The following is a 26,678-nucleotide window of genomic DNA, read 5'->3' on the forward strand; positions in this document are numbered from 1 at the left end:
AGCGCTTCCCGCCCCGCTGCACGGAAAATAAAGCTAAAAGCGCACAGCCACCTCTGTCGGATCCCCGCAGTCTGGACCCCGCCACCCGGATCCCTGGACCACCGCTGTCCAGATGGAAGCAAGCCGGGATGCTGGGTAAGTACCTTTCACACCGGCCTGCTTCCCGGGCGCAACCCTGCTATCTAGCAGGGTTAAATTCCCAGGGAAGTTTTCCTGGGAATTCGGCCCCGGAACCTTGCACACCAGCGACAGTCGCGGTTTGTTCCCAGGGCCAACCTGGGAATTCAGGCTGGTGAGAAAGGGGTATTACTAGTAAATTCACCAGGTTTATTGTAGTGTCCATCCCAAGTTAAAAAAAAATTTTTTTGTTAGAACAGGACATTCTAGGGTTTTAATTGAACTAAGAGAGGAGACCGTAAAGCCACTACATTACATTTTTACCAAATCAATTTTGTCGTCTGATGTGGTCCTAAGGGACTGGAGATCAGCGGAAGTAGTACCAATAATCAAAAAGGGAACAAAAGATGACCCAGCAAACGTTCAACCTGTAAGCTTAACATCAATCATGAGGAAATTATTAGAGGGAATTTTAAGCAATAATATCCAGGACTTCTTTGAGACCCAGGGGCGGATTGGGACTCAAAACCGACCCAGGAGCGGGGTGGAGGCTGGCGTTGGCGGTGGTAGTGATGAACGCCTGGGGGGGGGGGGGGTGGCTGACCTGCTGCTTCTTTTTTCTGCTGGCCGGGTGGAGGAGGAACAGGAGCTGGGAGCCTGGGAGGTGCTGTGCACGCATGCACAACAGCCCTCCCATGGCCATTTTGGATTTGGACAAAGTGCTGCGGCCACTGCCCGCGGCCCAGCCAGCCCAGGGGCGAGCACTACCGGCCCCTTTTTGAGCAGTTTTGGGCGGCCCACCGGGAAATGGCCCGGTTTCCCGGTGGGCCAATCCGCCCCTGGAGAGACCTAGTATAAAGTGGAAACCAGCCTGGGTTTTTTAAAAATAGTTTGTGCCAAACCAATCGAATAAGCTTTTACGAGTTCAGCAAGAATTTAGATATTGGGAATGCAATAGACAGTCTACCTGGATTTTGCAAAGGCCTTCGATACCATACTACACAAGAGCTTTATTAATAAAATGGAGGAGGTGGGATTAGGGGAAAAATCTGTAGCTGGGTGAGGAGCTGGTGACAGGAGAGAGAACAGAGAGTGGTGGTTAACTGAGAATCTTCTGATTGGATACCAATACTAAGTGGGGTACAGATGGAGCGCCCCTTGTCCTTGCCCGGCACCCGCCAGAACATCGCCTCCATTGCCACAGGGTGCGCAAGCGTCTCAGGCGGGAGCTGGTGGCTGGCGATAGTTTTGCCAGCCACTGCAAGGAAGAGGCCAGCTACCTCTGTACCACAGGGATCGGTGCTTGGGCCTCTTCTATTTAAATTATTTATTAATGATATAGAGGGAATACTCAGCAACTTATCCATCTTTGTGGATGACACTAAACCGTCGTGTGATTTGTACAGATAAGGAGGTCTTCACATTACAAAAGGGACCTAAATAAACGAGACAAGATGGCAAAAAAAATGGAAAATTTGGTTCGATGTGGACAAAATGGAAGGTTATGTATCTCAGGAGACAATTTGCTACGTATGACTTAAACTGTGTAGAATAGGGTAAATCAGATACTGAAAAGGACCTAGGAGTCCAAATTAACAATAAACTGGGGTGCAGTGCTTAGTGTCAGGTAGCAGCAGATAAGCTTATAACTTGTATAAAAAGGGGCATGGAATCTAGAGACGTCAATGTACAGGGCACTTATTAGACTTAATCTAGAATTTGGAGTGCAATTCTGGGCTCCACACTACAAAAGCCAGAGAAGGGCAACCAAACTAAGAAAAGGGATGGAGACACTAGGCTTTGAGGAAAGAATAGTCAAACTGGGAATGTTCACACTAGAAAAGAGATGTCTAAGGGGTGACCTGATTTACATGTACAAAAACATTAAGGGCAATTAAATTGATTTGTCAAGCAGCCTATTTACAATGAAATCAGTTAAGAGGGCATGCACTTAGACTTAAGGAGAGAAGGGTTAGAACACTTAGAAGGAAGGGCTTTTTTTTTTACGGTCAGGGCAGTAAAATGATGGCACTCTTCCATGTGAGGTGGTGTCTGCTGATACAACAACGTAATTTAAATGAAGGCTAGGCAATCATTAGATAAAAACATCCAGGGATAGAACTGGTAATGAAAGGCCGAACTTGATGGACGCAAGTCTTTCAACCTAAACTACTATAATTACATAAAATTTAGAAGAAACCTCACCTCCTCTCTGGATCCACATCCCATTCCCCTTCCCACTCCCAGCCTTTGGGTGGGAGGAAACCCTCTTGTTTCAGCTTGATTGTTCCTGTAACGTCAGAAAACTTTGGCTTTTTCAGCAGACCCGTGGTTCCCCATTTCCCGAACATCAGGGCTTGGTTTTCATACTGATCAAAATAAGGATAAATGGACAAAAAACAATTAAGCACAACCAAACATTAAAACACAAAACAAACCATCTATGCACCACATTTGCCAATGGAAATACAAATTGCACGTCATCTAATAGCAGGTACAGTACTCCTTACTTCCATGCATTCAATGTGGCCAAGAGGGGAGATGTGTCAATTGGTCTAAAAATGGACAAGTGAAACAGGTGCCCAAAGAAACCAATACGATTCTTCCATTGAATGTAGCAGATAAATTAATGAAATGGTTTGGTAGCGATGGGCAACTTTCCCACTTGTCCTGTTCAGAAAGTTTGATGCATCGCGATTTACGTATAATATTCTATAAACAGGACAAACTCAAGTCAAGGCCCAAGTTCTCTCAAGAAGACGAGAGTTCTGCCTGACCAGAAACATCTGGGAGATAACTCTGACAAGCTGGACAGCACAAACTTTGTAAGCCCAGAGCTCAGGCTGGGTGTCGGCAACCAACAACAGTTGCACAAGTCCTGGAGGCAGCAACCACATCAAAGTTTAAGGGTAAGGAGGCTGCAAGAGGCAATGTCAGTCCCATCCTCATCAACATGAGGGCACAAAGCTTACAAATCCTAAGCACCTTGCTTTACACTTAAAACCAGAGTAATTATTGTGCAATAAGATTTAGTTTAAGTGGCATTTATTACATATGCCCAAATGTACATGTATAAATAACCAGCCTGCAGTAGAGTAATCCAGTTTTGTTGGTCTTTGGGATAGCAGTCGCCATTATGCAGCCTTGGGGCTGTCTGTTAAACCATCTACCACTTCTGTTACCATCTCTGCAAGCGCCAAGGCAGCAGTTACTCACTAGCTGCGGCACCTAGATTACAGGCCGCTGAGCTACGAATCGATGCATGCATGTACTGTATGTATGTAGTTCAGAGATACTATCCTTACAGGGTATGGGTCATTGGATTGACCACTGAAAGCTGACATGTCTTAGGTCGACATGGGCTTTTTTGCCCCGAATGTCGACATGGACATGTGTGCTGCGTCCTCTCGCATGGCTCCTCGCTTCGTTCAGCACACTATTCTATTCTCCCTTCACGCCCTAGTGGATGTCAGGGCATAAAATACCGCCTGTTGGCTCAAAAACCCATATGGACATTTAGTGGTCGACCCAACGACTGTACACCATCCTTACACACTGTGCTGTAATGTTACAACAGGTGGTCTCTCTCACAACAGGTTTGTATGCTAAGATTGCTTTGGGGTGAACAAAATAAAAATCCTATTACAGATATTTTATGATGCACTTTGGCATTTAAGAAATGTTTTACAGAAAGAATGAATCCTCTATTAAGCTCGCCCCTGTGCACTGTACCTTCCAATAGGCGTGAGCTGGCACACTGCGCTATAGAAGGGTCACACTCACCATTTCCGCGTACACACTGAAGGTCCCTTCTGCGTAGCTGTTAAATTTCTTTTCCACAGCAGATAGTCCCAGCCAGATGTTGGCTCTCAGCTGAACAGGAACCTTTACACCTTTGTTTTTATCCATTGGGTACTAGAATCATTTCCAAATAAAAGAAAGTGGTATTAGTACAGCACACACTCAGCCAGACATTTCTATAGGAGTCCGTGTCCAGTCTGGAAATATGGCATTTGGAGGATTTGCAACCACTATAAATGGCAACATTGAATAGATGGAAGTATAATGCCATATTTGCTAGTAAAAAATTTGCATAATAAAAATGGGAGGTATTCCCCACAGGACAGGTACCATCAGGATCCCATCACAATAGGTATTGAGGATTAGGGCACCTTTCTTGTGAGGTAAATGTTACAGTCTGGAGTTGCTGGACTTTGGGTGAGCGTACCTGTAATTTAAAAAGCAGCAATCATTTACAAAAAAGGCAAAAACCACCTGGTTTTCCCTTGCAGGGACTGGAAGACAGGTTTGTTTTGGCTTCTTAATGAATGCTGCTTAAAAAATACAAGCAATCTTGCTCAGAGCCCCACACATCCATCAACTCAGACCTAGTTAAATTTTCTTCTGTGGAGTGAACCTAAGAAAAAACATTGCCTACACAATACAATATATATAGGGGCCTTTGGAGATTAGCACACATCCATCAACTCAGACCTAGTTAAATTTTCTTCTGTGGAGTGAACCTAAGAAAAAACATTGCCTACACAATACAATATATATAGGGGCCTTTGGAGATTAGCACATAACAGTGAGGAAGGTGTGCTGAGGCCTCCATAAATTATTTCTAAAACTGTATTTTTGCGTGCCACCAAATTTACACTTTTACATAATCCTTTTTTTGTTTCTACCTGCAAGAAGATGGTCTGAGTCTTGCCACAGTATTTCCCACAGGCCTCTGGGCTGGTGGATGAGAAGAGCACTAGGTGGGCGGGAACACGTGCATACGCCAGTCTTTTCTCCGCTCTGATCATCCAGATGATTACATCTGGCATACTGTTCTGAGGCTGGGTGGAATATACAGAACAAAATTAAAAAATTATATACATAGACACACAAAAAAATGGGCACAAGAGCAAGATCTAGTTTAAATACATTAGGATACTAATTAGCACCATTAATTATTTGATCGCTACGAGAGTAATTCTGGGGTACTGAAAAGAGCGAATGTTTGACCACTGCACAAAAGTGGAAGCAAGGATGACGCAAGCAACTACCAACCAGTGAGCCTTACATCAGCAATAGGGAGACAGATGGAGACACTCTTAAAAAAGTTTCAATTTATTGAAAATACAACCATTTACAGGATCCCAAAAGGCATAGCTTTACTTGTGTGAGATTACATCAAACAAACCTTAATGATTTTTTTTGACTGGCTGACTAAACGATAAAGGAGGGGCCATAGACCTACAGATGGAGCCTTCTTCAACTAGCCTTCTCTGGATAGCCATGGCTCTCCAAAGCCTATTGTTCTCAGCTGCAGTACAATACATAGAATACAGTAGGGGATTAGCATAGGATTAAATCCAACAGCTCTGGCTCACTTAATTCTATTAAAAGTCTAGATGAGGAAGGCTCCATCTGTAGTTTACCTAAACTTTAGTAAGCTTTTTGACACTGCCCCACAACGCAAACTACTAAATAAACTCAAAAGCATGGTATTGAATACCAAGATGGTTGAATAGATAGCATCTTGGTTACAGGAGAGAAAACAGTTGTAGCAAATGGAGTGCATTCACAAGTGTGTAATGTTACCAGTGGAGTGCCCCAGGGATCTGTACTCGTCAAGTGCTTTTTAATATCTTCATTAGTGAAATTTGTAATGAAGAGCAAGTATGAAGAAGACACCAAAAAAGGTATGCAACAGGGTATATACAGGAGGGGTAAAAAAAAATTGAGCTAGGTATATTAAAGAAATGGTCAAGAGCATGGCAATTACGGTTGAATGCCAAAAAAATAGCAAAATCATGAACTTGGGTCTCACAAATCCAAAGGCTAAATATAATATTAATGACACTATTGGAAACTACTGGAGGAAAGGGATCTAGGAGTCGTATTTCAGGATATTTAAAAGGCAGGTAAGCAATGTATTAAAGCAATGAGGCATGCAAGTCAGTTGCATAGGCAGAGGAATCCACAACAGGAAGAATAATACCCCAAGTATGCGTCACAGGTATGACTTTATCAAAATTACGGTGTCCAGTTCTGGAGGCCATATCTCCAGAAGGATATAAATACACTATAGATGGTAAAGAGTAACTAAAATGGTGCATGGCCTACATTACAAAACTTATTCTGAAATACTAAAAAAAATAAAAAAATATCTCAATATGTATAATTTGGAGCAGAGAAGGGAAAGGGGGGAAACTCGAATTCATTGAGCGATTTAACATGGTCCAGGAGGGAAACATTCTACAGATGAAAGGAAGTATTAGAACATGAGAGCATGCACTGAAACTGGAGGGAAGGTGGTTCAGGGGAAATCTGGGAAAAAATTACTTCACAGAAGGGGCAGTGGACAGGTGGAATAGTCTCCCATCAGAGAAAGTAACGACAAATTAAACATGCATGGGATAGACAGAAGGACATTGTTGCTAATAAAAAAGGGATCAAATAGGGTTTGATGTAACAATATGGTAAAAAAAAAAAGGGGGGGGGGGCAGGCTAAAAGATATGCCCCCACCGAGCCCTGATCTTATCATCCAGTCTTTTTGGGTTTACATGAACAGATATAAGGTTTTAAAGGAAGCCTTCAGTGCCAGATGCACTTAGCTTCAAAAGTGATAAAATGGTGAATGATAAACAGACAGTCAATCCGCTCCTACCTGCCATGCCACAGACTGTTTGAAAAATGTCAGGTAGGAGCTGATTGGCTGGCTGTTTATCACTCTCCATTTTATCACTTTTGAAGTTTAGTGCATCTTGCCTTCAGCCATAGAAAATCTGTGGTAAGTTCCAAGATGTTTGGAACCATGTCCCTGCCAAGTTCCTTCAATACTGTGTGTGCGCAAGTTTTCCTAGAAGAAATTATGCTGCTATGAAGGCAAAGGGTGGTCACACTAAATCTTTATTTTATTTAGGTTTATCTTCTGTTTATTCGGCATTTTGTGAATTGATAACTATAAACCAGCTTCTAATTTTGAACACCATTTTACGGAGCATTATTTTTTCCACACCTGACTAAAACATTTGCAGCCATGTATATTAAGAGTTGCTTGAAAAAATGTTGCATGGAAGCACGAGTACCTGCATTTTTATATGGTAATTGAACTCTAACATCTAATAGCCTACAGTACAACATGCAGCCTGTATCATTAGGACATGTATAAATAACAATGGTATCACAGATGCTTCCTCACTCACTCACTACATTGCAGAGTACTGACCTCCTCGGCGATCTGTTGTAGCCTATCCAACCAGTCTTCAATTTCGGTCAGTGTAGGCTTTACCTCAATCGCTTCATCCCTCATCCTCACCGCAGCTTCTCCAATCAGCCTGAGAGAAGTCTGTCTGAGCTTCCGTAGCTGCATGTCCAGCACAGTCAAAGTGGACTTCCCTGTCACGGGGGGCAGTGGCTTCCTAAAAAAATAAATCAGTTTTTATTATTCAAAGACAAATTTTATAAACCTACAAAGGGACTGGCTAAACCTATTAAATGGAAACAAAATGAGTGAGAATCAATGAGAGCAGACGTGGAAATATAATCTGGGTGGGGATGGTGTGGATATGCCCCGAGTTTTATGTAAGCAAAGCATAAATGGTTGTTCAAACAAAACTCATCTACTGAAATAAGCGCTCTAGAACAACATTCCACATTTTTGTTTTTAATATAAAAATACATACATGGTATCTTCAATAAGCTGGTCAATTAGTTTCAGCCATATCTCCCCTAGTCGTTCCTCAGGAACCTTGGACTGGATGGCTGATTTGAGGGTTGAGATGTTGGATTGCTGCAGGAGAAAAACATACTAAAAGTCACCCACACATTTCTATGGACAGAGTAAGCCTAGAAAGCAGCAGCGGGAGGACTCCTATAGCAGTGAATTGCATGGGATTTGGCGGTTACTTACTGTATGTAGTATCATTTGAAGGGATATGGACCCTACTTATGAACCTTTATACGGAATCCCATTGGTTCATATTTTCTTGCATATATGTGGTTTTGCACCATTTTATTGCTGGGCAGGCTACCACTATAGATTCCCTTGGTTTACACCCCCTGGTAGCTATGGAGCCCTGTGGGAACCATGACATGCAGAGGAACAGGCAATGCACTCACCAGCCGTTCAGTCATGGCCAACAGAACATTGACTAAATCTAGTCGATGGCTAATGTCTTCCCAAAAAGAAGTTAGTGTTACCACAGGCTTGGTGGCGGACCACGGGAGGTAGTAGTAGAGGTTACCTGCAAGCACAGAGGAGGAGGTGGTTAGTGGATAATTATTACGACACAATCTGAACACTAAAATACTCTGTATAACTAGCTGTAAAGAGAAGGTCAAGTTGGATAATGTAGTTTGCCGGCATGAAATGAACGTTGCAGATTAGCATAAAGTTAGACTGGTCATTTACATAAAAATACAACATGGATAAACTGGGCAAATAACCTTAAGGCAATAACCTTGTGGCACACTAAATAAAATTTTAAAATTGCCAAAGGCACACCATGAGATCCCCACAGGGCAAAACACATTGGCCCCCACAGAAAAAAAAACTATGCCCCCATATAAAAAAAACAAAATCATACTGGTAAAAATAAAATACATTGTCCCTTTACATGAAAAGGAGACCAATAAATAACAGTTGAACTGGTGGTGGCTGTAAACTGGTTTGGGAATCTCTAGATCTGGGGGCACACTTGAGAACGGCTCAATGCACACTAGTGTGTGGTTGAAAAACACTGGTATAACGCTTATAATCAACATTTTACATGTTGGCCATCGGCAATAGGATTTGAACACTACAGGACAGTATAAAGTTCAGAAATCTTCATTACATACTGTATATTTGCAAAGTTTTTGTTATGCGACCAGGCTTTAGCAAGGCTTCCCCGACACTAAAGGTCCCTAATACTGCTTGACAAACAGTACTGGGTCATATACTGTAATTGAGTATGGCATGGACACACTATAATGTACCTAAAGAGAAAGCCAACTTATTAGGTCCCCAAAATGGCATTACAAGAATCAGCATGCTCTCCAAATGCTGGTCCCATTTGTGCCTCTCAGAGCTGCCATAGAACACGGAAGTTACTCAATTTAGAAAAAATTATCACGACGTGGCCTCACTGAACAATTGGTGGATTTCCACTAGGTACATACCTATGGGCGACATGCTGAGGGATGCAACACAGCATCTACACTTGCCACCTGCTAGTACAATGGTTTTAAACTTTGTAACTGGGAGGGGCAATTGTTAGTATATTGTGGTAGCGTAGGGTGTGCGAATAAGGTTGGTTCTGAGTTTGAAGTCGGGAGGGACTCAACAGGAAGGGGGTGACTGCTAATGTTGTGCCGAGTGGCGGTCTGATGCCTACATATGCCCATGGTCAACATGCAGTGTTAGGGACCACCAGTATCAGAAAAGTCTTAAATCATACTGTTGCAAATATATTCGGTACTTGTGTAGTTTCATGGCGCCGTGAAACTACACAAGTACCATATATTCAATGACCATGTTGTGTTCAAATGCTTATGCCCCTTGATGTGCCGGGGAAAACCGGTCTAAAGTAAAGCATTTCAAGCACCTGAAGGGTATAACTTATGTTCAATATATAAACATACCGTCAAATACGGCTCGGCTGTACTGAGTAGTTGATGCCAGGGGCTTACAGGTGCTATCAAACTTATTGCCGTAGTTGCCAATGCTGACTTCAAACTGTATGGCTTCTCCAATGTCTTGCAGCATGGTGGCCGAGTGGAAGACGGCGCACAAGCTGAACTTCCGTCTGCGCTGATATTTCTTTACAAGACAACAAAGCTGGATGTTAGTTTACTTACACACTTTAGCTTGAACCGTTATTCTAATTACAACATAGCGAAATGCCTTCTGGCCATTTCCTAAAGCTCCCGGCAGCTGCTCTTCTATTGTCTTTGCTTCCTAGCGCATTTTTTTAAGCTATACTGAGCACATGTATAAGAAGAGTCGGTACTCTTTACCTAGAACGGCGCCCACGATTGAAATCGCGGGCATCGCGGGTAAAATCGCGGTAATCGCGGGCATCGCGGGTAAATCGCGGGTACATGAAAATCGGGTACCCGCGATTACCGCGATTTTCCCATAGAGAACAATGTTAAAAAGCCTGATTGACCGCGATTTTAGCGTTAAATGCCTCAATGCCCGCGATTTTCCCATAGGAATCAATGTTAAATGGGCTACAGAGCCCAAATAGCCCCAATTAACCCTTAAATGTCCCCCCAATTTTTGTACGCCACCCCACGATCCACGCCAACCCGAAGCGTGGCGAGCGCAGCGAGCCCGCGAGGGGCGGCGGTACGCGTCCTACGACCTTTTCATGCCCTACTATCCACGTCGGCGTGGAGTTGAGAATAGAATAGTGTGGCGAGCGCAGCGAGCCACCGAGCCCGAAGCGTGGCGAGCGCAGCAAACCCCGCAAGGGGACGCGGATACCTTCACAGTTATACGCGTCCCCTCGCGGGCTTCACAGGTGTCCGCGTGGCCACGGACACCTGTGAAGCCCGCGAGGGGACGCGCTTACCTGTGAAGGTATCCGCGTCCCCTCGCGGGGCTCGCTGCGCTCGCCACGCTTCGGGCTCGGTGGCTCGCTGCGCTCGCCACACTATTCTATTCTCAACTCCACGCCGACGTGGATAGTAGGGCATGAAAAGGTCGTAGGACGCGTACCGCCGCCCCTCGCGGGCTCGCTGCGCTCGCCACGCTTCGGGTTGGCGTGGATCGTGGGGTGGCGTTAAAAATTTGGGGGGACATTTAAGGGTTAATGGGCTCTGTGGCCCATTTAACATTGATTTCTATGGCCAAATCGGGTGGATTGAGGCATTTAACACTAAAATTGGGTCCATCGCGGCTTTTAACATTGCTTCCTATGGGAAATCGGGAGCATCGCGTCGCGGGCATCGCGGGTACATTTATGGCCGGCCGCGACGCGACCGACGCGATTTTTCAGGTTTAACATGGTTTTCAATGGGAAAATCGCGGGCATCGCGTCGGTCGCGTCGCGGGCAGGCATAAATGTACCCGCGATGCCCGCGACGGGCGCCGTTCTAGGTAAAGAGTACCGAAGAGTCATTTCCCACAATTATACCATGCACAATAAAAACATGTGCCGTATATCCTTGTGAGCCTTTAGGGATTTAATGAAGCCTTTTCATGTTCAAATTGGTGTAACAAATAGAAACAAGAGTATTTTCTATTAGATCATTAAATAATTTAAATAACAAATGTAAAAGAAACCTACAGCCTAATTACACTAAGGGTAATTATTATATAGGCTGAACACTTATCACTAGGGAATGAGCTTCAGATGTTGGGTCACTCTAAACATGGCTGCCTGGTGGATGTTTTGTACAGTAATGTGGTAGTTATAATACAAACTATAGATATTTGCTGACAACAATTTTTATCCTTTGTAAGGTTCTCAAACACCTGTACGGGGGAGTTACCTCTACAACAAGTAGATCATCACTGGGTATATCCTCAAGCTTTGCAGAAGGAGTGTTATCGAGTTTGGTTATCAGTTCTACCAAGACTCTACCTCTGTATGCAACGCCTTCACCCTGCAGAAGAAATAAACCATACATTTAAAATGGAACAGTGTCTAAAATATACTTTGGAATGACAAACTATCACCTCTGGCTTAGATGTAAAGAACAGAGCAACTTCAAGCATACTACTCTTTAAAGATTAAAAGTTATGAACCAGAGATTCCACATAAATGATGGCGGTTTTGTTTTAGGTGTCACCTATAGGTCTTAAATTTTCAAAAAAAATTAAAGTTTCTGGCACTAATGATGCAAGCAGAAATAAAGCCAAAACAAAAGCAAGTGTCCAAACAGAAGTGCATAACGTACACAATCTAAGGCCCATATTCAATCCTGGACGTTTTTGTGGGTGAATTCTATTTGCCTATTCAATCCAAGTGCTGATTTTTCTCCTTGGCGAAAAAATGTGGTCTAGCGGTATAATAAATGTGATCTAGATGAGCAGAATAAAAAAGGTGATCTACATGTAGGTGTATATGAAGGGGAGTTACTGTAGGAGAAGAAGCAGAAACAGCTAGATCACCTGTTTTAAGTAGTGGCCAACTAAAATGAAACCTTGACAAAAATTTCAAAAACATCTCATCTGTTTGATTACAGAATATTAAATTCAAGCATATGCATGGATTGCAAAAATATAAAATAAAAATGTGTAAATCGATTTTTAGAATCATTTTATTATACAATTACAAATGTAGAGAGTTACAGAGAATGCGACATTGCCCAAAGAAGCCAATCAGCTTCTAATAGTCATTCTAGCACATGTTATGAAAGGAATGTTAAGAAGTCGATTGGAAGAGGTATCAAGCCTCTGGGGAGTGGAGAGGTTAGTCAAAGCAACCAATCGACTTGATACATTTCCCTTGTAAAGTGGAGAAGGGCTTGCACATGAGATTGAGTGCAGATTGAACGATAATAATTAAGCCGACTGAAAATATTGATTTGTGCAGAAGTATTCCAGACTTGGAATATCTATTCTTTTGAAAGGCTTTGTTCAATACAATCACCAAAGCAAAATTGCAATTCAATAGAATAGCATTGTGAAAATTGACAAAAATTTGTGACCGTCCCATTTACAAATAAAAATACAAATCACACCATCTTCTGTGTATGGGGACGATGGGGGACTGTCACTGCATTATTCTCTGCACTCATTAAACATTATGCCATTTAGAGCAAGGTTAATAATTTACGAGAAACATGAATAAACTTCCATAATGGATTATACAGTATATAAAATTACCATAGCTTTTTTGGTGACAGTTCCATTTTAATATTAAAGAGGGGTATTCAATCCCAGGTGAATTTTTCGCCAGGTGAAAAAAAAATCTGCAATGGTCACCCTTTTTTGGGCGAATTCGACTCGCCCTATTTCAATCCCAGTGCAGATTTTTTGCCTGGGTGAAAAATCCAGCATCAGCGATAACCGTGTTAAAATCAGTGAAATTGCTGCAAACTCCCTTATTTTTGGTGAATTTGTGGCAGCTTGCCCATCATGATCCGCTCCATCCCCCCCATAAAAAAAAGTGAAACCGCATCAGCAAAAATACTCAAAAACAGGTGAAAGCGCCAGTGATTGAATACAGATCGGTGAATAATTGCAGATTTTTGCCTGCCCAAGAAATTCGATTGGGATTAAATACGCCCCTAGGTCTCGTAAATTTATATTAAATCCTGCTGCCTGACCATCCACATGAACAGTGGTCTAATGCAGAGCCTGCAACCCAAACTCTTTTTTTATGGTCTCCAGGTTCAGAGCTTATGAATTTACAGGATAGGTAATCGTAGTATAAACCATGCGTGTGATATTTTACAGCAAGCACATACCGCAGAAGGATTCCACAGTCAGCTCTTCTGGAGCGTAAACCGAACCAAGCACACATAATATTTACACCAATCTAACTACATACTAATGCATTTCCCGCTCACATTCCCCTCAAACATAAAAAAAAAAAAAAAAAAAAGGAAGAGCAGCAAATACTTGATCAAAATTACCTTTCCAAAGTTTAGATCATCATATGGGTCAGAAAATCCAGTGAATTCTCTCAGACTACCGTATAAGTTCACATAACATGGTCCGAATGTGGGTAAAAATCCAACTTCCTTTTCATTAGTGCCTACTTGAAATAAATGGATACTAATTAATAAATTAGACGAAGAGAACAATTAAGCGATAAAAGGTATAAGTTGCTCCTATAGATTCTGATATTTTAGTAATATTTAAGGGTTTGTTTTAACATATCACGCGCCTCCTAAAGGAGGCAAATTTTTCATTGTACTTCTTCCCCCTAATTAGGAGGTGCCACGGAGGGAATGAAATTTTTTTTGACGTTAACAAAAATGACAGTTAAGAGATTTATTCAAACTTTCTTTCCTATAAGAGCAACTTATATTTTAGGAATAGTCTTCAATTAAAGAAAGGCTTTTATTCTGTATTCTCGTTGCCAGGTTTGTGGAATTTATATTCCCAATCAAAATATCCGCAGTTCAACATTACGCAGTACAACGTTTTACAGAATAAAAAAACAGCCTGAAACAATCTTGTTGTGATGAATAATACATTAGATTAAAAAAATTTGGTTTTCAAAACAGCACACAGTTAGTACGTTTAATATTTAGCTTTGTATAGAATGACCGTCGTCATGAGAGCAACCTGGTTAGAACGTAGATAGCAGCTTCTGTTGTAGCAGTGACGATTTTAGATGGTAGAATGAATTAGCGTTTTTTAAAAAAAAAACAAAAAAAAAAAAAACAACACAGGAATCCCTGAATAAGGGCATACATGATTAGCGGTAATAAGCAGCGGCAGCAAAACAAAATGAAGTATTTCATATCTTTACAATTTAAAATTTTCATTGATTTGATTAGAGACCAGGATTAAAAAGTATCATAAAAATCATCCGATAGTATTACCAAAAAGAGGAAAATCTCTTTTTGTACCAAAGATAATAGATGATAATAAAGTAGTAATAATGGCAGTCTGATTGGGTGCCTTCATTGGTAGAACAAAGTAATTTTTTTTGTAGGAAATCAATTTACAATGTAAACGTTAGAGTAGTGCAGGAAAGAACAGATGAAAGTGGTATTAATGGTTAGGGACTGTGCCCATTTATGGATTAGTCTATTACATCACAGTAACATGCAATACTGACTGATCAGGATCTATTTGTAGACCTGTATATACTAAAATAGTAATAATGGACTGTTATGTGATAAATATGCCAGGTGGCCTCAACTTGATAACTGGCGCCCATTGAAGGGCTCTCAGATCGTAAACTCCATATTGGTACAACTAGACTACAAAACTAACATTGATAAAACGGTACTTGTTTCCTAGCACGGCGCCCATCGCATACCATAAGGCATACGATGGTATGCGCTGCGAAGTTACGCAATGGCTGCCGATGTTATACAAATTTAAATTTTATACCATCGCATTGTATGCCATATACAGTACAATGGTATACGATTTAAAATTGTATAAGCACCCTAATCGTGGCGTGGCGAGCGCAGCGAATCCGCGAGGGGCGGCAGTACGCGTCCTCCGACCTTTTCATAACCCCACTATCCACGTCGGCGTGCAGTTGACTTTAGATAGTGTGGCAAGCGCAGCGAGCCACCGAGCCCAAAGCCGATAGTGTGGCAAGCGTAATACACGTCCCCTCGCCACGCTTCGGCTCGGTGGCTCGCTGCTCTCGCCACACTATATAAAATCAACTCAACGTGGATAGTGGGGGTATGAAAAGGTCGGAGGGCATGTACCGCTGCCTCTGACAGGCTCGCTGCGCTCGCCACTTTAGACATTTTAGAGTCAAAGCAAAAAGCTGGTTTGTGGGTACTTAAGCCAATTTATGTACTACCCCAATAGTTCATTCTGGGGATTGTTAACATATATATGCACTTGGTGGACAAACTAGTTTTTTTTTTCTGCAAGATTAAATGCGCAGAGGATATCAGAATCTTCTATAGCAGCAGCCACTAAAAATAAAATGCCAGGACGGTGTAATGGTTAGCGTTACTGCCTCGCAGCGCTGAGGTCATGGGTTAGATTCCCACCATGGCCCTAACTGTGCGAAGCTTGTATATTCTATCCATACTTATGTGGGTTTCCTCTGGGTACTCCGGCTTCCGCCCACATTCCAAAGATATATACTGGAAGGTTAATTGGTTGCCAACAAAATTAACCCTTGAATGACTGTACATGTGGTCGGGAATATAGGGGGTGATTTTGATGGACTCGGTAAGCTACGAAACTTGCAGCTTATCGAGTCCTTGTAACGCCGCCTTGACGAACTCGTCCCCCCCCCCCAATGCCAGGGGATGAGTCAGAAAGACACATCTGCTCACATTGGCCTGTAGCAGGGGAAATCATTCAAAGGTCAGCGACCATGGAATGTTTTCCCGTCCTCCACAAATATAAGTCAGTGGAGACAGACTTATATTTGTGGGCACAAAAACAAAGACATGATGGGCGGCTAACGTCAGCCAACCGCCACACTTCATCCTGCCCGCAATCCCATGGTAACTGCCATGAAATGCTGGGCATTCCCATGGGCACTACCCGAGTCAGACGCCCCAGACCCCCGTACCGCACTGCTCCATGCGAACAGCCTGGTGACATTTTAAAATGCCGTGGCCATGCGCAGGAGTGTGCCAACTCTGACCATCAGAGCAGTGGCCGATTTCGGTTGACTGCGAGTGAACCAGAATTGGCCCCATAGATTGTAAGCTCCACTATAAGAAACGGTAGCTTGTAACCTCCTATAAGAAACAGTTAATAAAAATAAGAGCCAACATCCAAATGGCAGTTTTGCAGGGTCTCAAACTCCTGCCCACAAACCGGCAAACCTAATCACTGAATTTAGTATTTAGCAAGGTTGATAGGCCTTTGTAATACATCAACGTCAATCTGCTTAAGGCAGGAGGTTTTAGCTATTTCAATTTCTTCAATTAAAAGGAGAAGAATCACAAAGTTTAAAATTAGGGCAAATTATTATGTATTGAATAAGAACACATATTGGGCAATTTTGTATTAAATAAGCAGGCAGATAATGCTGATCATTCTCGTAGGGGGTAAACATGTCCTAAGTGGGCATTCTTACGCTCTAGCATTACAGTTCTGTGACATTTAAAATAAAAATTCTGTCGAACCCATTGATTGGCCGTGGCTTTGAAAAACAGATTCAGAAACTGACAGGATGATTTCTCTGTTGGACGATGCGCAACGCCTCGGTAGCGATGCGTTGATGGCTTAGGTGCGGCCGTCCCAGAGAGGATTGCGCTTCAGAATGATTGTCAGACAGGGTGTGTTGCAACCATTTTGTGAGAGTGCTACAGCCAGTGACTGTATTTGTATGCTTTCACCTCTATCAGGTCATTAGGAATTCTAAGTCAAGGTAATTTAGCCTGAATACGCTACAATGTTTTCTATAAAAAGGTATTAGCAGCCTCTGGTTCTCAGACTGCTGTGGAACCTCCACAGCTGTACGCAGGGAGGTGCCAGGTGTGCCCGGAGACCCCCCTAATGTGCAACAAACCCACATCCCCTCGCTGTTTTGTCTGTGGCGGCCCCCACAAAAATGATCACCACCTTGGAGGAGGTGGGGGAGAATGACAATCGAGATCTGGCAGGCGGCGACATTTTTGAAAGGGCCACCACTGCCAGAATGTGTGTGTGTGGGCTGCTGTGGGTTGGAGGACAGACGCGGCAGTCAGTGGAGTGCGGTGTGCTGTTTTAAACTCCCTTGGCAATGAGCATGTAACCTCTCCCTCACTGGTGAAAAGACACGCAACTCCAATGGTGCACCCCCTAAGAAAATGGGCTGCCCATGCCTATAGTCACAGCATGCCCTGCCAGTCTTTGGGCTACAGGACTACAAAACATCCAGTCAGTAAGAGCCAGGAAATGTACAGAAATGAGAAAGCGCATTACATGCAGTTTAAGCAGCAACAATCATGCAGGTTCCAGTGCCAAAACCGTTTACGGGGAGAACTTTATTTTTTTTTCTATTATCTGAAGGGCTGAGGTACAGTTTGGGCAGTGGAGTAGAAAATCAAATCACGTCACACCACAATATACACCTTCCAATGCCGAAGACCCAACTCCCGAAGTCTCATAGTCTATATTGCAAAAAGAAAATGGTTAAAACAGTTTATGTTTGACAGAACTTCAGTTAACGGCAAGAAACTCAGCGACGCCTGTGACGGGATAAAATATAGTTAATAAAACAAAAACATTTTACTTTTTCCCAAACTAATTTAAAAACACAAAATTCTATATGTAGACAAAGGATTCTATTAACAAATTAAAACTCATGACTCACGTGCAATTTAAAATACACACGGAGATATGGACGATATATCATTCCAATTTATGACAAAAAGATATGAACGATATCAATTTGTGCGTGTATGGGTTGTACTCCTATTGTGGAGATGATGGCATACGAACGGTGTAACCGCACACATCGAGTATATGTATACAGTACCTGAGAGAGGTAGTTGTACACACTGGTTTTATATATGGATTTTTCAGTTTTAGATTATACTGCATATAATATCCTTGGGGCAGGGCTCCAATTTAATAGATACATTTTTGTATTTGATTTGCTGTCAGTACAGGGCAATCACATACCACATGCTATACCGGTTATTTACATACCATACACCTACAGATGAGAACACAGACTAATTTTTGGTCATGCCGACAAAAAGAAATATCATTTTTATACATGGTCAGATTAAGACAATGATACCGGATGCTTCCACCCAGTCTACAAGTCCGATCGTGTAAGTGACCATCAATTATTGGATATTTTGCACGTCTGACATACCGATAATGACTGCTCAGTCGCGGCAATACACTGTACAAATTATTGGCCTGATCAGCCGATGGCAGGCCAATAACGGAGCAGTATTCCCGGAATATGCTGCTGATTTACATATTCTACTATACGGGTAAATTAAAAAGGGTGCGCAATCAAAAAAGACAACTTGCTACAAATGTTGACATGAATGGTCGGTCGACTAGGAAAAAGGACCACATTCACAAATGTTACCAGGATAAAGGTTCATTCATTTAACAAGTTGACAAAACCCTACTTAAATAAACTAAAAATAGCATGTGTACGGGTGACATGCTGTTCTCGATATGTTAATGGTCTCAATTTTAACCATGTAGACATTCTAAATGAAACCCCTTCTAAAAAAAAAAAATGCAAGAAATCACAGCGCTAAGCCCCAATGTTACTTCTGGATATAGCGATTAATGATAGTTTATCAGCGTTACAACAAAAGGGAACACTCATGGGATCCCAATGAGTGTTCATGGATCCTGGAGGCTGCTTATCGGGGACTATGCGGACATAAGGAATAATACCCTATAAAAGTGGGTATCGGGGACGATGCCGCCGTTATAGGGTAGGCACAGGATAGCCCTCGGCAAACCCATTACTAACTACTTGACCTTGGGTGGCTGAACTGTATAGATCCCTGTCGAGACTTTACCAAATTACAGTTAAGTTTGTATTCTCACACCCCTCACATGGGAAGCAGGGCCTTGAATGGTTGCTAATTTAGTTTATAGTCTACAGATCATCATTGGCAGCCAGCTCTTTGCTATATATGTACAGTAGATTTAGGGGTGTTTCAAGTGATATTTGCGCCTTGTAGGAGTTTATTTAATCAATCTCGTTTATAGTACAGTATAGAGATTGATTTTCAAATTGGTTTTATATAGATTTGGGTTTCATTAACTTGAAGCGGTCATATATACAGTAATGGGAGAACTCTAAATTGCAGTTTTAAAGTGGTCCAACATTTGTGGGCTACATGCAAAAGCAGACATTATTTACCCTGCACAGAAAATAGAATTATAAGTGTTTGTTCCAGACACAAAAAACGATTGTGCTCTTTTTGCTTTACATGAACCAGGCCCAGAGTTCACACCTCTACTCCGAGGATGTGCAGCTGCTGGAAGGATTATGCCAATATCACATTATTGGTATTTCCACACTTTTATCCTGGGTCTATAGAGCCCAAAACGCTTGATTTTTCTACACATTGGTCATACACAAAAATTGTATTAATGTCTAGATTTGCCCCCCCCCCAAAAATAATAACTCACCGTCCATTTCTCCACCAGACGCAGCTATTTTTGACAAACTCAGGTTAGTCGTTCCGACAGCATCATCCTTGGTGAGTCTATCCCTGCACAAAGCATACGGCAGAGAATAAAACAGTTGATTGCATACTAAAGGGGATTTACAAATTATGCTCAGCTGTCTGATGAGAAAAATCTATATACTCTGCTTATTTCTAACATGCTTCTTTGTAGACCAGAAAAAATAGCTCTCATTTTATCAGGGTGTACGAGGATGATATCGCTCATTAAAAAAAAAAAAAATTTAAAGTTGGTTTTATATAGATTTGGATGACGGGGTTGTGTTGTGAAACCACATCATCGCTCGTATCTATGCCAATATGAAGGGACACCACCGCAGAGAGGACGGGCACTATTACAGCAGTGAGGAGATTAGGGACCAGCAATTTAGCAAGAGACCCAACGTAGCACCGGGAATCTACAGCAGTTCACTCAGACTGCGAGGGGAAGCAGAAAAAAAGACAAGCAGGGTACATAGCAGGGGCAGGTGGGTGAGGCAGATTCTGCTCTGTCACTATCTTGCTTGTATAATCTAAGGCAGAGCACTATATCAGAAAACCAAAAAGGGGTGTAGTCTTCGCATGAGGCAACACCCATTTAATGATTCATTTTTTAAATGAATATGGGGGTATAATTTTTGTTTTACAATTAACACTGGGAACCAAATGGTTTAGAAATGTCCTTCGATGTAGCTGCACGTAATGAAAGGCTCCGAAAAATGCAAGCGAAGCATAATCACATTAAAACATACAGTAGGAGGCAATTTAAAAGGATTTTAATCTGCACAAGGGAATTTTGTTAAAATCATGATGAATGTTTACTCTGCAGTGTGTAGGATGTTCTGCATAAAAAAAAAAAAAAAAAAAAGTCTACAGATGTAGTGGGTCCCATCTTTGCAGGGGATGGTGGAAGATTCAGCATCCGCTGCCATAAGGGGATGCGCGCGCATCCCCTTACAACGGGGCTCCCCGCCACCTTGCCGCACCCCCCCCCTAACCCTGTCCGTCTCCCTGAAGCGGAGACGGACAGGGTTCCCGTCCCCCCGCCGACAGGAAACTGAGACGCGTGTGAGACGCGTGAGACGCGTGAGACGCGTGAGACGCACGCGCGTCAGTCAGATGGAGCGCCTCTCCGCCGGCGGACAGATTCTGGCGATCCCGGCGCAATAATGAGAGGCGCTCCATCTGTAACACTTTTTGCGGTAATTATGTAATATCTGGGCTCCCGTTTTTCTTATGAGACCGCGTCCACTCGCCACGCTTCGGGCACGGTGGCTCGCCACACTATATAAAATAAACGTAGTTGGGTAGTAGGGGTATGAAAAAATGGGGTGCATTTAACATGGGAGCCCAGATAATACATAAGTACCCTTTATGCTTAATAGTCTTGCTGAAAGGACACTGTTGCTTTTCCCAACTGTAGAGGTCTTCGTACTAGTAGCTCTCCCACTTCTATACTTCTCTTTTTTTTTTTTATCTGCCTATTTCCTCACAAGCAGCATTTAGTAATGGCCATGGAAGCGATTATCATCGATGGTTTCAACTACTGATAGCCATACCTTTTATTTGATGGACCCATGGGCCAATCAGAACTTGGGGGATAGATAGATATCCACAATAGTGTTATTGTTAGGCGCACTATAGTTATTTTAAAGATGATTTCTGTCTTTCCTTATTTGCAAATTTTTTCAAAAGAACCATACATATATTTACACATAAAAAGTTTTTTATTAAAACATGAATTTCTTAAAACAGGTTCTTATTGTCATAGGAGTACAATCGTTGGTTTTACAGATGAAATCAGGGGTTTCTGATTTTGTAAACCCAAAGATTGTACTCCTATGACAAGAACCACCTGTTTTAAGAAATTCATGTTTTAATAAACAACTTTTTATGTGTAAATAAATATATGTATGGTTCTTTGGAAAAACTTGCAAATAAGGAAAGACAGAAATCATCTTTAAAATAACTATAGGGCGCCTAACAAGAACACTATTGTGGTAGTATTTGGGTAGAGGAAGCTCCGCTAGTAGGGAGCTAAGTGTTATTGGCGACCACCTACCGATAGCGCAATTCCTTGACATCAATGGGGAGAAACCATCTGGTTCTCCCCCATCGATGGCAAAAATATTCTACATTGGTAGAATCATCGATGGTCATTCCCTAGTAGCATTCAAAGACACACAACTTACCAGTCATAAACCGTGAGCTTTATATTTTCACACATTGAGGGGAACTGTAAAAGAACAACATTATCAGTTGTGATATTCAGACCACTGGTTCTCTTGGTAATAACTGCTCAGTAAATCTCACCTTTATCTGCAGATTGACCGCCTGGTTCCATTCCGGATTAGCGTTTTTTTCTATTATTTTAGTGGTGACCTGAAACACAAATTACAGCTTTAATAACACATTTATATGAACATAACACTCGCACACCAACACCACCCTGCACGCAATGAAATGTGAATGCAATACCTTTTTGCCAGCAAAGGCCACTTCTACATAAGGGTCTACTAAATTTTTCTTGTCAGAGTCTCCTCCAAATATTTCCTTCACCGTTTGTGCAAAGGCGTCGTCCACTAGGGCGAGAAAACGAAAACCTTATTGTATGAACAGCCAACGTAAAGACCGATACCATTCTTGTGTGTTCTAATGAGATGTGCTGCTCAGTTTCCCAGAAAATCACAACCCACCTAAAATGTTGTGCCTCTAAACCGAAAAAAAAAACCCGGTTCCAATCTTCTATTGGTTCTGAACTCTGAATTTAGGGTTTTGGAGTGCAAAAATTACACTTTTTGCAGTTTTATCAATTTATAAAATCGGTTCTAATTTTTTCCCCAACAACAAAAAAAAAAATTTGAGGATCTGGTGTTGGTAATGGATTCCATGCATTTCTCATCAAAATCACCATACGGGACATATCTATGCGATATCTATGGGCAAACCGACATTTGCTTTTACTGCCTAGGTGACTGCCGACCGGTGGCTACATTTTAGAGACAGACATGTCTTAATGCAAATCCCTTCTTATGCTTGGCTATGTATTGTATAGGGAGATACTTACTCTGTGGGATATCCTCCGCTCTGTAGATTTTGAGATAGAAGGTGACCCATCTCAGAGCTACTCCAGGTGGAAGCAGGAGGTTACTTTCAACATCATCTGAGTCAATGTCTTTGTCCCTTATTTCCACCTAGCAACAACATTTTAATATGTGCATATTAACAACCCAGCAGAAAATAAAATATAAACACTGGCTTAGGACATGAACCTATGATTGTTACGCTAACCCCTCTTCACAGGAGAACCCACAAGAGTTGGTGGCAGAACCCACCACACTCCCACTCCCCCTGTAAAACTAGAAAAAGCGAAAAAGTTGATAAAGCCAGGGAACTGGCGAAACGCATTGGTGGACTACCAGGAATACCCCTGTCCAGTTCTTAACCTCCCTATTGACCACTATTTTGGATCCGGACCAGTCTTTCACACTTTTTTCACCCCCTTCCCGCACACCAGGGAACTCCATCGGCACCTGGGGCAAAAACTACCTGAAGCCCTTCATCTAGAGGCCTATACTTGCCCTACTCAGGACATAAGGTGATACACCAGGAGATTGCCTCTCCACAAAGTACCTGCCATCTGGACACATTGGACCTAACCATTCACCTCCTATGGAAGACATTAAATAGGAACGGACCCATACACCTATGGTCACAAAAAATACGGTACCGTATGAACTGGACTTTTTAACCACATTTTTTATTAATACCATTTTTAATTAATTTTTTTCGTCATTCATTCTTTTAAGATTTTCATTAAAAGTGTTACTCTTATCCTACCATTGGCACAGTATTGGTAATTATTATCATTCTTTATTGTTATGCAATTACATTTTTTTATTGTCATTTGATTGTACTTAGCGCAGTGTTCTTCGCTTTTTCTTCTTTCCAGCTGGGGACTTACTATCCCCTTTTTCTTACACTGCAGCTTGACAGAGCAACCCATATCCCCTGCGCCCCCCCACACCGGTGGATAACTTGTTATCCACTATCCTTTCCTACCCTGTAAAAACTAGCCCTGGTGCAATCGGCGTACAAATGAATACATATCCGCTCACTTACAGGAGGGTCGTCTCCGGTCCCAATAACAAACATGCTGACTTTTAGGTATCCCTTCGCCCCAGAGTTCAAGTCTTCGGGATCATTGAGGAGAACCCATTTCCGCATGACGGCATGAGCTGTAAAAAGAGATGGTCAGAACGCTTGTTTCACATTACTAGGTGCCCGGCTATTCCTCACTCGCCCCCAGACTCCCAAATGCAACCAGTCAATGTCAGTTTAGTGGTTTGGTGTAAGTGAAGACGTGGTATTTGAAATGTTCCTTTGTAACTTACATAGGGTGGTATAAAGTTTACAAATGTAGCAGTATGAAAAGCATATTACTGGACCTCAACCTAAACCCAAAACAAAGTTGACCTGCCCACAGCAACCAGCTTATAGCTAGCATTTATCAAGTACACTCTAGAAGCTTATTGGTTGGTTTTGGCATCTTTTCCACTTGCTCATTCTTTAGAAGGTTTGGGTTCATCTTCCTTATGCTATAGTTTACTGATTATTGGTGATCCAAGGAGTATTTAAAAAAAAAAAAAAAAAACACAACAACCATCCAATTAAAAAAAGACAAAACCACAAAAAAGTAGTTCTTACCTGGCTCATCATATATATAACCAATGTCAAGCTAGAAAGAAACACAACATTTGTGAATTAGTGCCCGTTTCAGACTTTCCAAATCCCGAAAAACCCACCGATCCGATACCTTGACTTATCAGCCAGAATTTAGCACCCACTGTAGTCATTAATTTACATCACAAGTACTGGACCTTTTGAAAAATCCCGGGTCCAGAAACCTGGCAATCTGACCTGGGTTTATAGAAGAGCTTTACCCTGGTCAGACCTGGGTTGCTTGACAGTGTGAACGGATAACCCGATTCGAGTGACCCGGGTCTTGTTCCGTTTTGGGTGGAGGCAGCATCAGCTCCAATCGCTTCCTCCTTCGCCCCTCTGATGAAGTCAGCCACCAGGCTTACTGCGAGGTCACTGTCTGAGCTTCACCCTTGCAAATGCTGGGTCTCTCGCAGGACGGGCCCGGCATTTGCAATGTGAAAGGGGTATTAGTGTGCCTTGAGGGACGAGGTTGGGAATGTCTTCTCTAGATTGTAAACCCATTGGCTAGGAGAACAGGAGGGAGGAGGGCCCCGCTCCATCTGCTCTCACACTTCAATTACAACTCTTTACTCAGCTACCATCTACACCCGCTTCTCTTCTCAGCTCTACCAATGACAACCTAGCCCCTTGTAGCATGCGGGCAACTCCTATTTTCCTGCATCTCAGCTGTATTGTGCACTAAGAATTGTGCTACTTCTTGTTACCTGTGCTCAGGTTTGAGTTTTCAGTTACTGTCATGTTTAGTTCTCTGCACCCTGTGTTCTAATAAACAGAAAATAGAATAAATAATGAATGTGCACAAGGACTGGTGCAAGTGTACACCGCAGCTTTTGCTTAGAACACACTCGTTATCTTTACTGTCAGTATGCACAGTACCGTTCACTGCATCGGCAAATTCTGTCAGTCTGAACACGCTTCTGTAGAAGTGATCTCATGCGGGTCTGTACCATCTAGTTATGCTTATATAACAAGGTTTAAGCAATCCTTTTCATAGCCAACAAAATCTTATTCAAAGCACAGGAAAACTAATGCAATGGGGATGGCCAATTATACAATGTCATTTACCTTGAATTCTCCAATTAAGCTGTCAGCTCGTATGGACCCGGAGTTGTATAACTGAAGAGAATAAGAACAGTATGGGTCAGATGTAAGCACTGATCGGGAATGGAGGCTACCCCAAGACTCCCAGAATCTATTAAGTCAGAAGGATAATGGGAGACGCTGTTCAGGAAAGGTCAGATTACTTTGCGGGCATTAGACTGTACATAGAACTTGCGGTAGTGCATGGGGTCTTGTAACAACGAATGCAAGGCCCACTGGTGATTTCAGTAAAATCTATGATCACCTGCACTATTCAATCACCGAGATCTTCTGAATGTAGAAGTCGCCAAGCAAATCTTTTTATTAAACCCAGAGTGCCAACGTTAAAAATGCCAGTGACTTCTTTTTTTTGGATGCAATTTATAACTAACCTTCAATTAATTTACTTTTCTTTTAGTTAAATACAAGTCCAGCAAATTCGCTGTGAGCGGTGCTGGCATTTTTTAAGCATCGCTCACTGTACCGTTAACACTCAAGGGTTAAGTAAAAGGAGCAGGGAGTACAGTTATGCAAAAAAAGTGTAAACGTTACTGTGCTTCCCAGTGTACCACCTCACCGACATCCATTCCGTATAACTTAGATGTATATCTCCAACACACCCTCTCTTTATTCAAACACAGCCAAGCAGAACCCCATCTGTCCTAGTCTTGCAGTACCATCCCGAAGCCATGAGAATCTTACAGATAAATATTACAAGTAATACAATCAATTCAGCCTTACCCGGAGTATTACAGACTCGTCAAACAGTTCTAGCGGCGCCATATTCACGTTGTAGAAAAAAACCTGTCCAATAATGAAATAACCCACAACATTAAAAACACTTCCTACAGTAAAGAGGCGGAGAACATAATATGCAGAAATGAAGGATTCAGAGGTCTATACATTAATACGTCCCTGAAAATCGCCTGGCAACAGAGTTTAAGTATAATAGAATCTTTAATAACAGTGGCCCGGAGTGGTAACTTAGCTCCCAGCTTCACCTGCCCAGGCAGAGACTGTGGGC

The 26,678-nt window shown here is 42.2% G+C and overlaps 1 protein-coding gene across 4 annotated transcripts in view; it reads right to left on the reverse strand.

Annotated features, from left to right (window-relative positions):
- The window catches only part of MYOF (myoferlin), a 156,855-nt gene that overhangs the window by 47,690 nt on the left and 82,487 nt on the right, over positions 1-26,678 (reverse strand). Inside the window, exons 8-26 of one of the 4 annotated variants that reach the window (XM_083149353.1) lie at positions 26,396-26,458; positions 25,640-25,690; positions 24,557-24,587; positions 23,972-24,087; positions 22,917-23,043; positions 22,328-22,431; positions 22,163-22,231; positions 22,042-22,085; positions 19,815-19,897; positions 17,771-17,809; positions 13,685-13,806; positions 11,594-11,707; positions 9,737-9,914; positions 8,234-8,358; positions 7,798-7,904; positions 7,341-7,533; positions 4,806-4,961; positions 3,901-4,032; positions 2,323-2,486 (exon numbers count right to left, since the gene is read on the reverse strand). In XM_083149353.1, the coding sequence (XP_083005479.1) occupies positions 2,323-2,486; positions 3,901-4,032; positions 4,806-4,961; positions 7,341-7,533; positions 7,798-7,904; positions 8,234-8,358; positions 9,737-9,914; positions 11,594-11,707; positions 13,685-13,806; positions 17,771-17,809; positions 19,815-19,897; positions 22,042-22,085; positions 22,163-22,231; positions 22,328-22,431; positions 22,917-23,043; positions 23,972-24,087; positions 24,557-24,587; positions 25,640-25,690; positions 26,396-26,458 (2,018 nt within the window). Of the gene's footprint in view, positions 1-2,322; positions 2,487-3,900; positions 4,033-4,805; positions 4,962-7,340; positions 7,534-7,797; positions 7,905-8,233; positions 8,359-9,736; positions 9,915-11,593; positions 11,708-13,684; positions 13,810-17,770; positions 17,810-19,814; positions 19,898-22,041; positions 22,086-22,162; positions 22,232-22,327; positions 22,432-22,916; positions 23,044-23,971; positions 24,088-24,556; positions 24,588-25,639; positions 25,691-26,395; positions 26,459-26,678 lie in introns of all 4 variants that reach the window. The other 3 variants (XM_083149352.1, XM_083149355.1, XM_083149354.1) reach the window with 3 other exon arrangements.

This window comes from Crinia signifera, chromosome 6 (assembly GCF_055691185.1).
Source record: "Crinia signifera chromosome 6, ASM5569118v1, whole genome shotgun sequence".
NCBI classification, from domain to species: domain Eukaryota; kingdom Metazoa; phylum Chordata; class Amphibia; order Anura; family Myobatrachidae; genus Crinia; species Crinia signifera.